The sequence below is a fragment of the Chiloscyllium plagiosum genome, unplaced genomic scaffold, assembly GCF_037043375.1.
Source record: "Chiloscyllium plagiosum isolate Xiang-an unplaced genomic scaffold, Cpla_swu_hap1 HiC_scaffold_3, whole genome shotgun sequence".
In the NCBI taxonomy this organism is placed as follows: domain Eukaryota; kingdom Metazoa; phylum Chordata; class Chondrichthyes; order Orectolobiformes; family Hemiscylliidae; genus Chiloscyllium; species Chiloscyllium plagiosum.
In genome coordinates this window covers 39,797,916-39,813,355 of record NW_028270141.1, presented here as the reverse complement: position 1 = coordinate 39,813,355, position 15,440 = coordinate 39,797,916, and the positions used below count along the sequence as shown (strand labels likewise).

Genomic DNA, 15,440 nt, shown 5'->3' with positions numbered 1-15,440 from the left:
TACTTTTACTCTCCAAGGTAATGCACAAAATTCAGACCTGGTCTTATCAGAACACTTCAACTTTCATACCTCTGGGCTACCAAAACTGTCTCAGGCAGAGACAGCTGATGATTTAAATGGAGGGTTACCAATGGGAAAACATCTAGTCAAATATGATCAATCAATCCTGGAATGTGGTCGATTATCAAACCTGTACTAACTCAAGTCAATAGATGATTTATCTGCACAATTCCAAAAGGACTCCTCCTGGACCTGGGAAGCTCGGTCTTTTGTCATGTTTTAACATTCTATGCACAAAAGTATTAAACTGAAACACAGATGTAAACCAGAGTAAAGGAAACATCCTTACCACAATGGGCACTCCAATATCAGGCCATATAAGGTCCTCAGATGGTGGTTTAGGAGAATTCCACACTACAACAACTTTATTCAAGTAGGGGAGGCCATTCAGTCTCTCCAAAGAGTTCATCAGGACTTCTTCTCGTTCATAGGTTAACATTACGACTGTAAACTGTTCCCGAGGAACATTCCCACCCAGCGCAGCTTGGAACTCTTTCCCAGAGCCCCCAGCTCCTGCGCCTATAGGCCGAAATCCAGTCCCAGACCCAAGGAACTTGGCTTCTGAGGGTAACGTGGGGTCCAGCGGGGTATGTGGAAAAAGATGGAAAGGTCCCGGGGCAGTGTTCCAAGCTCTGTAAGTGTCTCGAACAGTCACCGTGAAGTTCCGCAGGTACTTTGGTGAGGCGTACGGTGGCTCAGTCTCAACGGGTCCTAAGTCTAGGTCTCCAGTGTCCGCCATGTTGGGATCAGTGCCTGCAGTTTTTCCTGTTTTGTGAGGGATCTCCTTGGAGGGCTCTTCTGGAATGGGAGCAGCAGGAATTTGTATTCGGGTTCGCACAGTGGACAGGATAGCACTCAGCACGTTATCGGAGGTGGAAAAGTAAGTCTCCCATAGGAAACGACCTTGATGTCTCATGTTGAGGAGATCGCTATCAGAAATACTCCTCAGGAGGAAGTGAACTTCCGTTATGCGAGGCTTTGGCACCACTAGAGCTGCCTCACTCCAATGTATCGTGTCTTGATACGGCAACTGCACGTGTTCCCCAAGGATTACTGGGATGGCTCCAACTTCCAATGCTTCAAAAAGCCTCATAGAACAGCCAGTGGAAGCAATGAGATGGCTATTCCCTGGTGTTATAATTAATACAAAAGTGGACAGTTTCAGCAATTCTAACCTGTCTGCCCTGTCTCCACAAAGTGCCCATTCTGTAGGCAAGGCAGGCCGAGGTTGGTTTTTGCAAGTGAACTCCACAAGAACCAAGTCCAACTTACTGTCCTGGACAGCCTTCAAGGTAGCAATGATCCTATCATCGTAATCGGCTGGAGCATTTCCCTCAATCTCCTCCTCGAAGGAACGGGCTTCCTGCAAGCTGGACATGAGTGACTCAATCTTCTCGCCCTGGAAGCTGAAGAGATACTTCCTTTTGACAGGAACCTGGGGAGGTATCTCCAGGAAGTTAGGTTCGGACATGGCGTGAATGAATGGGGAGGGGATAAGATCGAAGCCAGGACGATATTGCATATCGTAGAATGTAGACTGGGCCACCATGGCCCTGCCTGTGCTAACATTGTAAAGCAAATTCTGTGTCTGGGACCTCCTGGAAAGGTTGATGAGGAGATGATTGTGCCCATCTGACCGCCAATAAGAGAGGGAGTGCAACTGTTTTTCAAGATCAATGGATTTCAGTACTGTAGAGCCCTGTAGCTCCCCAATCAAAACCACATAGACACAGGCAATATGAGGATTGTTTGTAACGTAGATGTTAGTTCGAGCAGTTTCCAGGAATGCCTGTTTGATTAATGGATCAATTAAAGCACTGAATTGGTATTGATCCAGGGGGTAGATGTAAACAGGAAATCCAGATGTAAGTGGACACCGGGAGTAATCGAAGCAAGAGTGCAAGCGGCAACTGTTGGGGGACTTTGGCAATGGAAAGTTGGTCTCATCTTTCTCTGGCAACAAGCGAATTGGCAGCGAGAGCTTTGGCTGGTTCTGTGCCACCAGTTCCTTGTAGGAGTGCTCAGTTTGGCTGATGACATTTTTGAGCTGCAGCAGGTCCTGCTTGGCATTCTCAATGCTCTTCTTGCAGGATTCAATCTTCAAGTTGAGTTTGGCAATTTCGCTGTTGAGCTCCTGCCGCTTGGCCTCCAGCTGCAGCAGCTCCTCACTGACTGATTCCCGAATGCGACACAGATCTTGCACGTGCTTAACCTCACACAGGGCGTTGCCTGAGCGTGGCTCGAAAATTCGAGGGCCCGAGTCATCGAGGTTGTCAATGGTGGTCAGGTAGTAATGGGCAATCAGCGGGAAGAACACCAGTATGATGAAGAGGGTGAAACTGAGCCAGGTCAATCGGATGCGATTGGACCATCGTAGCATGCATGGCTGGCCTACATTCCCAACAACTCCGTTCCGGAGCATGATATAAACTGGCTGGAGTTGGGGGAAACAAGTTTATAAATTTAAAAAAAAAAGTGGGAGAGGGGAATAAACCCTCTCACAAACAATCACGTTTGATCAGAAGCCATGACGAGGAAATTTAATCTCATTCACTGCCCCAAGGCTCACTGTGTATTTTGCTTTAGATGTTTCCCATAAGCTATTCACAACTCAACACCAATAGAATGGAAATTTCATTTTCTCGCGCTTTCCTTCCACAAAATTTGAGAATGCGTCTCTCTCCTCTTGAGGTTGCTGAGCAAACAGAATCATTTAGCATATGCCTTCAGCTTACTGTACCCACTGCAGGTACCACTGCCATGATGATGAGAGTTCTCAGCCAACCACAGCAAATGCCTGTTAACAGTGGCCGTCAGCATCCTGAACCGGCAGTCGTCAATATACCATTCACCTTCATACGATATTCATGAACCACAGCCACAGCAACGAACAGGTGGTGACAGGTAAGCTGGTCTTCTCCCGCCCTCTCTTCTCACATGACTTCAACATCCAAAGGCAACATCACCACCTGCAGTGCAAGAGGATTGAGGTTAGCAGTTTCATATAAAATCACTAAGAACAGAAGCATCTCATTTGTTTTAAAACACTAGGGCTGTGAGTTTCTGAACTGTAGTCCTCATCCACCTGTACATTTAAATTCCTCAATGACTTGCCCACTCCCCACCCCACACCTTTACCAGCCCCATCCTTTACACTGTGGCGGCACGGTAGCTCAGTGGTTAGCACCGCAGCCTCACATCGCCAGGGACCCGGGTTCGATTCCCAACTCGGGCGACTGTCTGTCTGGAGTTTGCACATTCTCCCCGTATCTGCATGGGTTTCCTTCAGGTGCTCCCGTTTCCTCCCACAATCCAAAAGATGTGTAAGTTAGGTGAATTGGCTATGTTAAATTGCCCATAGTGTCAGGTGCTTTAGTAAATGTAGGAGAATGGGTCTGTTTGGGTTACTCTTCGGAGGGTCGGTGTGGACTTGTTGGGCCGAAGGGTCTGTTTCCATACTGTAGGGAATCTAATCATGCTGGTCAGTCCCAAATTTCCTTGCACCATCACTGCAATCCGATGCCTTCAGTTGCCAAGGCCCTAAAGCCCAATTCCCTCCCTAAACCTCCCCATCCCCCTTTCTTACCTCCTTTAGGATTAGCTTCATTAGAATTATAAAACACACGGGTACCCCCTTAATGTGCTCCTTAAAATCTCTCTTTGACCAAACCTCTGTTATCTCATGTGTGTGTCAAAACTTACTCTGTTGAACACCCTATGTGGGTTCACATTGTTATTAGTCTAAAATTAAAGCAGCACAGAATTAATTAAATAGAAGTTATAGACATTCAGTTGATGATGCATACTGGGATGTCCAGGTATTGTCTATTTTGACTGTGCACAGTTTAAAAAGGGATAGAAGCAGGTTAAGTGAGTAGGGAAAATGGGAATGTGGGCAGATGGAATATAGTGTGAGAAAATGTGAGGTTATGCACTTTGGCAGGAATAGAGGAGTGAGGTTATTTAAGTGTGGAAAGATTGCAGAAAGCTGCAGCACAGAGATTTGGCAGTCCTCATACATCAATCACAAAAAGCTGGCACAGAAGTTTAGCAGGTAACAGAGAAGGTAAATGGAGTGCTGGCCCTAATTTTAAAAGGGAACGGAGTATAAAATATTGTTAACAGTTTCAGGTCACTTATCTGACAATGAAGGCAACCTAGATAAGGTTTACTCAGAAGATCCTGGGTATGGAGTGATTTTCTGAAGATGAGAGGTTGAGTAGTTTCGGCTTGGTATTCACTGGAGTATTGAAGAATGCAAGGAGGCCTTATTGAAATGAGTAAGATCCTGAGGGACCTTGACAGGGTAGATGCAGAGAGGTTGTTCCCCCTTGTGGGATAGTCTAGAACCAGAGAGAATAATATCAGAGTTTAAGGTAGCCAGTTAGAGACAGAGATGAAGAGGGTTTTCTTCCCCCTGAGAGGGTAGTGTTTCTGTGGAATTGATTACCGCAAAGGGCTGTCAATGCTGTATCATCAAGTACATTCATAGCTGAGACAGAGATTTTTAATCAGTGAGGAATCAAGGGTTATGGGGATAAGGCAAGAAAGTCGAGTTGAGGATTATCAGATCAGAAATTCTCACTGGGCGATAGAGTAGGCTCAATGGGCCAAATGGCCTACTTCTGCTCCAACATCTAATGAAAATTTGAGGGCAAACAACCATAAACCTGATCAGTTTTTTTTTTAAAAAGACATTCTTAAAGGTGGACAGAGAGTGAGACGAAGAAATTGGAGCACTTAGGAGCTCTCAGTAACAGAAGGCACAGCAACTATTGGAGTAATTTCAATCAGAGATGCATCGAACACCTTAATTAAAGGAGCTTTCATTTATTGGAAAGTTACAGGGTTTGAAATAATTCAGGGATAGGCAGGGTTTCTGGCTCAGTGAGAATAGGATTGATGAAGCAAGAGGTATGTCTCTGTGGTGAAAGGGTTAAAATTGTGTCCCAATACATGTGTGAATCTAACCGAAAATGGAAGGTGTCGCTTAGTCCCGTGTGAATCTTGTTATACACCTTCCCGTGTGAATCTTCTTATCTGTATGTAACCAGAATGGAATGTGTTTTTTAGCCTTGCTCTGCTGTTCACATGAATGTTTATATCTGGAAAAGGGTATATCAGCTGGAGAAGTCTCCAGTTCGGTAGAGTCTGCTCCGGGGTTACGTTTAACCGCCGAGCGTGGGTTGTTGGCAACCGCTCTACGAGAACTGACGGCTCCCAGTTTTGGTAACATGTAGAGTGAGTATAAGCCAGACCCGTTGTAAGTACGAGACTGGTTGTGGGGACACTGCGGGGAATAAAACTATATTCTAGCAGACTCGCCTCTTGGCTGTTTGTTCTGTGTCAGACTACTTTCCTGCGAGCCTGGTCCTTGACCTTGAGAATTTTTTAAAACATTTTGGCGTAGCCGGCAGGATCAATCGCAATTGAGGAAAGATTTTGATACAGAACAATGTTTTGGAAAAAGGCTAAGAAACCAGAGGAACAAACTGTGGAGGTCCTGACCGTCCCGGGATGGCATGGGCCGTGGCATGGCGTGGCAGTTTGTTTGAGAAATGGTGGGGGGCGACCGGAGGACTGGGAGGCCGAGGGCGTAGGAACCCCAGGGTCGCTGCTGTCCACCCTTGAGAGGATCCCAGTCCTGCCGAAGAACCCATTGCCTGGGGTACAGCGGAGGATGTGGGCCTGTGCGGCGGCTTGTAGACAACAGTCAGACAAGCGCCAAAAAGCTGAAGCAGAATTAGCCCTCCTGAAACATGAGCAGGGACTCAGTTCGGGAGATGCCTCTATGTTGAGGCAGGAAATTATGAAGTTAAAAGCTGAATTGACAGCATTAACTGAACTAGCAGGACGAACTATTATGTATTTGTCTGCTAAGAAACGGAAAGAGAAAAGGAAGGTCCCTCGAACCCCGGACCCGGTACAAGTACGGGCGTTTGTAGCCCAGTTAAATAACGGGGATCGGTGGGATATCGATCATTGGGATGGGAACATTTGGGGAGATTTAGATGATCAGTACGAAGAGGACCCACCCGTACTCCAAGCTAAACCAGTGGTTAGGAGAAAGCAGGTTCAGAGACGTCTCCCAGTGCAACGGGAGGTAATGTTAGATGAGAAAGGAAACCCTATACGGAATGAACAAGGGGAGGCAATTATGCATGAATTACCGCGGGCTCAGCCTCCCGCAGAATTCTCTGAATTAACGGAAGACTTCACTACCGATGAGGTGCTGTTTATCACCCAGAAAACCCGACGTAATCCTGGGGAGCCGTTAGAGCTATGGCTAATTCGGCTCCTCGAGGAAGGGGGGCAACAAGTGCAGGTAGACTATCAGGATGCTCCCAAGTTTGGTGGATTAGCAAAGGATGCTGCCATAGACCTGGGGTACCGCAACCAAGCCAAGGATATGGTAATAGATCGCAGTATGGGGACCCTATTTGGGATGTATGCCAGGGCAGTGGCCGAACAGTATCCCTTCCCGTCCGATTGGCCCCCCTTGGAAGGAACTTGGACAACGATTAAGGAAGGGGTTCAGAGGCTAACCCGTTTGTGTGTGCGGGATGCCCTGTTGCTGGGAGTGCTGGACGAGGTAGATAACACAAATGTTAGTAGACAGACTAGAGACCATCTAGTGAAGACTGCCCCCCCCCATTATAAACCACTGTTATTAACCATAATGTTGAGTGGACGGGGAGAAACCCTAGGAGATGCCCGTAGTATGATGAGGGAGATGGGTGGTTTGGGGGATTGGGGACCCACAACCCGTGCTTCTCAGGGGGGCACGGAGGGGCGTCGCCCTGAGGCTCGAGCAGGGGGAAAAGTAAACCCTAATCAAGGAAGTAACCAAGGCCCCTCATGGCGTGCTTTGTGGCAAGCTTTGATACGGGCGCAGGTCCCAGCATCGGAGATTGATGGCCTACCTACACCGGAATTAAAAGACTTATGCAGACGAAAGGGACTGAAGGTGTCCCGGGTAGAGACGGAGTCCCGACCCACTATGGAAGACCTAGTGGAATTACTAACACAAAAATGTCAGACACGGGGTCCGGTTGTTAATGAGCCTCGAAGGGGTAGAACTTCCACTTCCCAGCGGTGGGAATCCTCGGAGGACGAGGAGGAGGAGGAGGTACGGCCTCCCCTCCGAGAGTGTTATAAAGTGGATAGGCGTGGCCGGAAACCTAGTAAGAAAGGCAAGAACAAAGAAGGGCGAGGCAAACGTCTTTACCCAGTGCTGTCTGGGGAAGATGAATGGGAGGAACAATAGGAATCGGGCCAAGCCCCAAGGGTTTGCCCACGAACGAGCCAATGGTCAGCAGACGACATTCGACCTCATGTATCATTGACTATCTATTGGCGCAAATCCGTCCAAACCGTTATGGCTCTAGTGGACACAGGGGCGGAGGCCACCTTAATCTATGGGACGCCCCATAAGTTTAAAGGAACCCCAGTCACGCTGGTTGGGCTGGGAGGTAATCTGATTGAAGGAAGAACAGTACAATTGCCCCTAAAGATAGGTACAATGCCCATTAAAACTTATTCAATTATCATTACACCGGTTAGAGAATGGATCCTGGGAATGGACATTCTGGCCGGTTTAACACTTCACCTCCAACAGGGGAAGTTTGAATTTGGAATCACGAAAATGGCTTTGCGCTGTAGGACGGTGTTAGTGGGAAAGGTTAAGATGGACCCCTTCCCCATCCCGATCGCCAATCGCGTAATAAGTCTTAGACAGTATAGGATTCCCGGCTGACATAAAGAAATATCCGCCACAATTAAGGATTATTTGGAAGCGGGAGTGCTTAGGACATGCACCACGGTGTGGAATAACCCCTTATGGCCCGTACATAAAGCCGATGGGTCATGGCGGATGACGGTAGATTATCGGAAACTAAACCGTCACACTCCGGCCTTGACGGCAGCGGTCCCGGATGCCGTCACTATTATAGGACGAATCCAACATCATCCAGGGGTGTGGTACGGAGTAATTGATTTGGCTAATGCCTTCTTCACAATTCCTATTCCCGAAGATAGGCAGGAACAGTTCGCATTCACTTGGGAGGGTAGACAATTCACGTTCACACGACTGCCCCAAGGATATCTGCATAGCCCTACTATCTGCCACCGGATAGTTGCAGAACACTTGGCTGCCTTTAAAGTGCCTGACGAAGTGATGATCTCGCACTATATTGACGATATGATGATACAGGGGACAAGTCAGAAGCAGGTTCAGGAATTGCTGGACCAACTGGTTCAACATATGCGAGGATATGGGTGGGAGATCAACCCAGCCAAAATCCAGGGTCCCTCACAAACGGTAAAATTCTTAGGAATCGTGTGGAACAAGGGGGAAAGGGAAATCACTGCGAAAGCTAAAAATAAGATTCAGGTCTTTGCCGTCCCTCACACCCAGAAGGACGTGCAGCAATTTATTGGGTTATTCGGATTCTGGAGACAGCATATTCCCCATTTAGGACAAATTTTAAAACCTTTGTATCGAGTTACGAGGAAAAAGGCAGCGTTCGAATGGACGGAGGTCCATCAAACTGCATTTGAAATGGCCAAGCAAGCGATACAGCAAGCTGTATCCTTGGGAAAGATACAGTCAGGACCTGTAGAACTGCAAGTCTCAGCACAGGGGGATTATGCCAATTGGAGCTTATGGCAAAAACAGGAAAGGACCCGTAAGCCACTGGGATTTTGGTCCCGAAAATTACCCCCGGCAGGGGAACGGTATACCCCCTTTGAGAAACAGTTATTAGCATGCTACTGGGGCTTGGTGGAAACCGAAGCCCTGACCATTGGACATGAAGTGATCATGAGAACAGCTATCCCTATTCTTCCGTGGGTACTTAGTGACCCCACTACCCACCGAATAGGAACTGCCCAAGAGAGCAGCATCATTAAATGGAAATGGTATGTGTCGGAGAGAGTGCGGACTGGACAGAAAGGAGTGTCAGTCCTACATGAGCAAGTGGCGGAGGCCCCTGAGGAAGGGGAAAAGCGGTTTGAGGTGATTGAATACAAGGAATCACCCGTTAAGATGGGAAAACGGTATGATGAACTGACCCCGGATGAACAAGCCACGGCTTGGTTCGTAGATGGGTCAGCCCAATGGAAAGCGGGACAGCGTAGATGGAAAGCTGCCGCCTTTAACCCAAAACAAGGCACTACCCTAGAAGAATTAGGGGAGGGAAAAAGTAGTCAGTGGGCAGAATTAAAGGCAGTGCATATGGTAGTCATGCAAGCAGGGGTCATGGGAGTTTGTTTGTTCTCTGACTCGTGGTCAGTGGTTAACGGCATGACACAATGGATGCCAACTTGGCAGGCCAATCAGTGGATGATCCAGAATAGGGAAGTGTGGGGTAAACAGTTATGGGAGGATATATGGGAGAAAGCTCAATACCTGGTCATATACATCACCCACGTAGATGCCCATACCTCTCGAAATGATGTGGAAGCTCTACATAAGCGATATGTGGATGGTATCGTCCGAACCATGATGGTGCAAAGGGGCACCTCAGTGGACCTAGCTAGATGGGCACACCTTAAGGCTGGGCACTGGGGAGTGCAAGGAACCTTGCACTGGGCTCGAGACTGAGGAATAGATCTTATGGTAGATGATGTTAAGACTGCAGTAAACCAGTGTGAGCAGTGTCAACATCAGCGGCAGGGAGTGCCCCAACACATGATGGGACATATCCATCGGGGGGATGGTCCGGGACAGAGCTGGCAAATGGACTTTGTGGGTCCCTTACCCTCCTCACAAGGATGTAACCACATATGTACAGCTGTGGACACTATGTCTGGGGTTTTGGTAGCCCATCCCTGTCGTCACAACAATCAACAGGCTACCTTGCGATGTTTAGATTTGATTGAACAATTTTATGGATTGCCCATACAGGTCCAGAGTGACAATGGCTCCCATTTCACAGGAAGGGCGGTAAAGCAGTGGTGTCACGATAACCACGTGGAATGGGTTTATCATGTACCCTATCACCCACAAGCTGCGGGACTTATAGAACGAATGAATGGGCTTCTGAAGTCCTCACTACGAAAAGCAGGAGGTTGCAATGACTTAACGGGTTGGAGGAAGCAACTAATTCGGGTGGTGAAACAAATTAATAACCGCCCATTAGGAAATGGGGTAACACCCTTGAATAGGATGATACAAGTATGTGATACCCCAAAGACTCAGCCTATTAAAATGTGGAAGTTCGCTGAGGAAGCTGATATTCCCGTAAGGGCCACGCCGGCTTCGGCTGGACTGGACCTACGAGCACTAACTGCCCAGACTTTGATCCAACAGAAACCTACGGTGATTAAGACCGGGTTAGGGTTGATTTGTCCCCCTGGAACCTATGGGCATATCCTCCCGCGGTCGGGACTGTCACTAAAGGGGATTGATGTGATGGCAGGCGTAATTGACGCAGACTACCAAGGGGAGTTGGGGGTGATCCTGGTCAACATCACCGCTGAACCTTACGTGATACAGAAGGGGGACAGAATAGCGCAATTGGTCATTAAGCCATGTAACCTTACAACGGTGGAAGAGATGGGAGCTCCCGTTACGGTTACTGAGCGTGGGACGGGGGGATTTGGGTCTACTGACACTAAGGGGGCCAAGGTATGGGTGCGCCAGACGACCGGCCCCCCCAGGCCGGCCGAAATCATAGCACAGGGGAAGGACAGTCTGGTCACCATTATGTACCCCGGAGACCCGACCTGGGCAAACGTCCCGGCGAACCAGTGCTACTTACGTGAGACCTAAATAATGTTGTAATTGCTATGCACCCGCAGGCTGACCCTCCGCCTTGAACATGGGGTGGTCATGGGGATTGCGACTCCTATTGGCGATGTTCGCGATCGGATGGCCACTCCAGGGCATCGGTATCACGGCCTGGACGCTGGTACCGGTCGCCCGCCATGAGGTGCGGTGGGAGGCCAGTAGCCAGCGACGGACGCAGGACGACTTTACATGTGAACCCGGTCAGCAGTGCGTTGTTCTGACTCTCACCAGCGACTGTCAATTGTACACGTGTGCACAGTGCTACATGCGCCGGGATGGGGAAAAATATGACATATCGTTCATACCGCCTAATTGCACCCTGGTGGTAAATGCCCAAGTCAAGACGTGTTTGTGGGACCGACGCACCCAGACATGCGGGACAACGGGGACTCATTGGAGCGTCACAGCTCGGGGGGAAGATCTGTGGCTGCGCAATGCCACCGATATTCGGAATCGTCATCGATTCATGTGGTTAATAATGGTACTGCCCTCGACGAACGCCCCGTCTGAGGCGTTATTAAACCCCACGCGGGGCGGGCCAGCACCGAAGAGGGGTGCCACGGGGGGCGTGCGGTCGCATCGAACACAGTTGGCCCCTATTATGTCAACTTGTCAACAGATGGCCCGGGCGGTACTGCACACTGATGTTCATTGGCGGGTACAGTTGCCCCTCATACCCGAGTGTCATACCAAGAGGCGGCGACGAGCGTGGTACGACACCCTGCTGGGAGGCGCAGGAACTGTTATGGGTATCTCGAATGCCATTGACTCTGAGGTAACCCGTACTAAATTATCTAACACGGGACAGGCCACCTCACAAGGACTACATACTATTGGAAGGTGGATGCCATCCGTAATGATGACTCAAGGAGAGACAGCTGAAATAATGATACAATCTCTGCAATGGGAACTGGATGTCTGGGGCGCCACTCAGGAACTGTTTGAGAACATTACGGCTCAGTTAAATTGGACTGCCTGTCATATTCAAATGTTGCATGCTCAAATACAGAAAGAACGCTTTTTGCGTGTGGTAACATCCCCCAATGTACAGGCGTGGAGGGGACTATGGAATGTATCTGAGAAATTGTGGATGATAACCCATCCAGACCGAACATGGTGTAACGCAACTATGTGTAACGGATACTTTGTTACCATGAATGTAACCCACACTGTTACGGTCTGTCGATATTATGTATTACCAGTGATTACATCTTCTGGATATTATTTTCTGAAGACAAGGGGACAGTGGTTTAGCCCAGATACCAATATTACCTATGATCTGTCCGCTTGTGAACAGACTGATCAGGGGAAAACTTGCCTACTGATGGACAGGTATCGGGACCCTTGCTTGACTAAGGGAACGGCCCTGTGCGAATGGACTGTTGAGACTCCAAGGGACATGATGTGGCAGATTGGGCCACACACGCTCTGTGTGGCTACCAATAATCCACATCCTATGCTTCCCTCAGCACCGTTCTCGGGATGCCTCTCAAATGTCTATCAGTGGCACTGGCAGAATCACACCTATTTGTTGACCACTTATAGCAGTGCTCGCCACTTTACCAAGGTGCAGTGGAAAGTGCTGAGGAATCCCTGGAACATTTCCCTGGATCGGTTTAAGCGAGCATTGGACCAATCCGAGGAGCTTAAGCAGATATTACGAAAGCATCAAACCAATGTCACCAAGGTTACGGTGTCTACCTTTATACATGGACAGGAGGTAGTACATGCTGCCCGTGTAGTGGACGTGGAGTCAGCTCATCATTGGTGGGACATATTGAGTGGTATGTCCTCCACTGCGGGGACATTCCTGTTCCCACCCTTGTCGATCCTGGTAGCGGTCCTGGTGATTTTAACATGCTGTAATGTCCTGACTTGCTTGTATATTTGGCGTGTACGTAGGCGCTTGTTAGAAAGAATACATATGGGCATAATGTAACACATGTATTGGGTCAAGCAGTGGAATGTGGTGTAAAATTATGTCCCAATACATGTGTGAATCATTATGCAACACATGTATTGGGCCAAGCAGTGGAATGTGGTGAAAGGGTTAAAATTGTGTCCCAATACATGTGTGAATCTAACCGAAAATGGAAGGTGTCGCTTAGTCCCGTGTGAATCTTGTTATACACCTTCCCGTGTGAATCTTCTTATCTGTATGTAACCAGAATGGAATGTGTTTTTTAGCCTTGCTCTGCTGTTCACATGAATGTTTATATCTGGAAAAGGGTATATCAGCTGGAGAAGTCTCCAGTTCGGTAGAGTCTGCTCCGGGGTTACGTTTAACCGCCGAGCGTGGGTTGTTGGCAACCGCTCTACGAGAACTGACGGCTCCCAGTTTTGGTAACATGTAGAGTGAGTATAAGCCAGACCCGTTGTAAGTACGAGACTGGTTGTGGGGACACTGCGGGGAATAAAACTATATTCTAGCAGACTCGCCTCTTGGCTGTTTGTTCTGTGTCAGACTACTTTCCTGCGAGCCTGGTCCTTGACCTTGAGAATTTTTTAAAACAGTCTCACAAACAAGATTAGCTCAGAAGGGACATGAGGTGAGTTATAGAGAAACTAGAGAAAGCAGAGAAATAAATTTTGATGTTTTAAAAACAGTTCACGTTATAGAGGAGGAAATTTGGGAGATCTTGGAGAATGTAAAGGTGGATAAATCTCCAGAATCAGATCCAAGGTATCCTAGAACATCATGAGAAATAAAGGAGGAAATTGCAAGACACCTTGCTGAAATATTTGCAACACCTATAATTACGGGCGAGGTACCTGATGACTGAAAGGTAGATAATGTTGTACCTTTGTTTAGGAGAGGTTGTGACGAGAAACCAGGGAACTTTCGACCTGACAGTCTGACTTCGGTCTGGGTAAATTGTTGGAGGCAATTTTAAAAGATAGGGATTTATGGACATTGAGGCAAAAATTGATGAGGGATAGTCAGCATGGTTTTGTGTGACAAAAGTAGTGCCTCACAAAGTTGATTGCGTTTTTTGAGCAAGTGACCAAAAAAGATTGAGGCCAGTGCAATAGATGTTGTTTACTTGGACTTTAGTAAAGTCTCTGACAAGGTTCTGCAATTAGTAAAGTTTAATTAATGTGATTCAGAGCAAGGTTGCAAATTGATTACATAATTGGCTTAATGGCAGGAGACAGACAGTGGTGGTGGAGTGTTGCTTTTCAGACTGGAGACCTGTCAGCAGTGATGTTTCACAGGGTCCTCTTTTGTTCGTCATTTATAGAATGACTTAGATGAGAATATAGAAGGTGTGGTTAGTAGGTTTGCAGATGACACCACAATTGGTGCCATAGTAGACAGTGAAGAAGGCTTTCTAAGATTACAAAGGGATCTTGATCAAATGGATTAACGGGCTGAAAAATAGCAGATGGACTTCAATCTGGACAAATGCAAGGTAGTGCACTGAGGTACAACAAACAAGCTTATATAATTTATGGTAGGGCCTTGGGTAGTGTTGTAGAACAGATGGACCTGGGGTTCAGGTACATAATTCTTTGACATTTGTGTCACATTTATACAGGAAGGTTAAAAAGATGTTTAGTACATTTGCCTTCATTGCTCAGTTCTTCGAATAAAGACTTGGAAAGTCATGTTGAGGTTATACAAGATATTGGTGAGGCCTCTTCTAGGACACTATGTCCAGTTCTGGTGACCCAGTTATATGAAGGATATTATTAAGCCAGAGAGGGTTCAGAAGAGATTTACTAAAATGTTGCCGTGTTATAAAGGCTGGCTGGATAAGCTGGAACTTTTTTTTCACTGGAGTGCAGGATATTGAGTGGTGACCTTATAGAAGTTTATAAAATAATGAGAGGTATAAATAAAGTTGATGGTAGTTGTCTTTTCCCTAGAGTGGGAGACTTGAAGACTTGACGGCACATTTTTAAGATGAAAGGAGGGATTTAAAAAAGACATGAGAGGCAAATCTTTTAGAGAGTAGTTGTTCCTGTGTGGAATGAACTTCCTGAGGAAGTGGTGGATGTGGCTACAATTACAACATTTGAACGACATGTGGATAAGCACATGAATAGGAAAGGTTTAGAGGGATATGGGCCAGAGCAGGTAGATGAGATTAGTTTAGTTTGGGATTATGTTCGGAATGGACTGATTGGACCGAAGGGTCTGTTTACATGCTGTATGACTCTGACTCTAACTTTCCAAATGTAGACTGGGACTGCCATAGTGTTAACGGTTTAGATGGAGAGGAATTTGTTAAGTGTATACAAGAACATTTTCTGATTCAGTATATGGATGTACCTACTAGAGAAGGTGCAAAACTTGACCTACTCTTGGGAAATAAGGCAGGGCAGGTGACTGCGGTGTCAGTGGGGGGAGCACTTTGGGGCCAGCGACCATTATTCTATTAGATTTGAAACAGTGATGGAAAAGGGTAGATCAGTTCTAAAAGTTGAAGTCCTAAATTGAAGAAAGGCCAATTTTGACGGTATTAGGCAAGAACTTTCAAAAGCTGATTGGGGACAGATGTTCGCAGATAAAGGGACAGCTAGAAAATGGGAAGCCTTCAGAAATGAGATAACGAGAATCTAGAGAGAGTATATTCTTGTTAGG

General features: G+C 47.3%; 1 protein-coding gene across 3 annotated transcripts in view; it reads right to left on the bottom strand.

Annotated features, from left to right (window-relative positions):
• The window catches only part of extl3 (exostosin-like glycosyltransferase 3), an 87,811-nt gene that overhangs the window by 9,673 nt on the left and 62,698 nt on the right, over positions 1-15,440 (bottom strand). For all 3 annotated transcript variants that reach the window (XM_043680256.2, XM_043680281.2, XM_043680266.2), the window contains one exon: positions 350-3,029. In XM_043680256.2, the coding sequence (XP_043536191.1) occupies positions 350-2,482 (2,133 nt within the window). In that variant the 5' untranslated portion in view covers positions 2,483-3,029. The remainder of the gene's footprint in view (positions 1-349; positions 3,030-15,440) is intronic.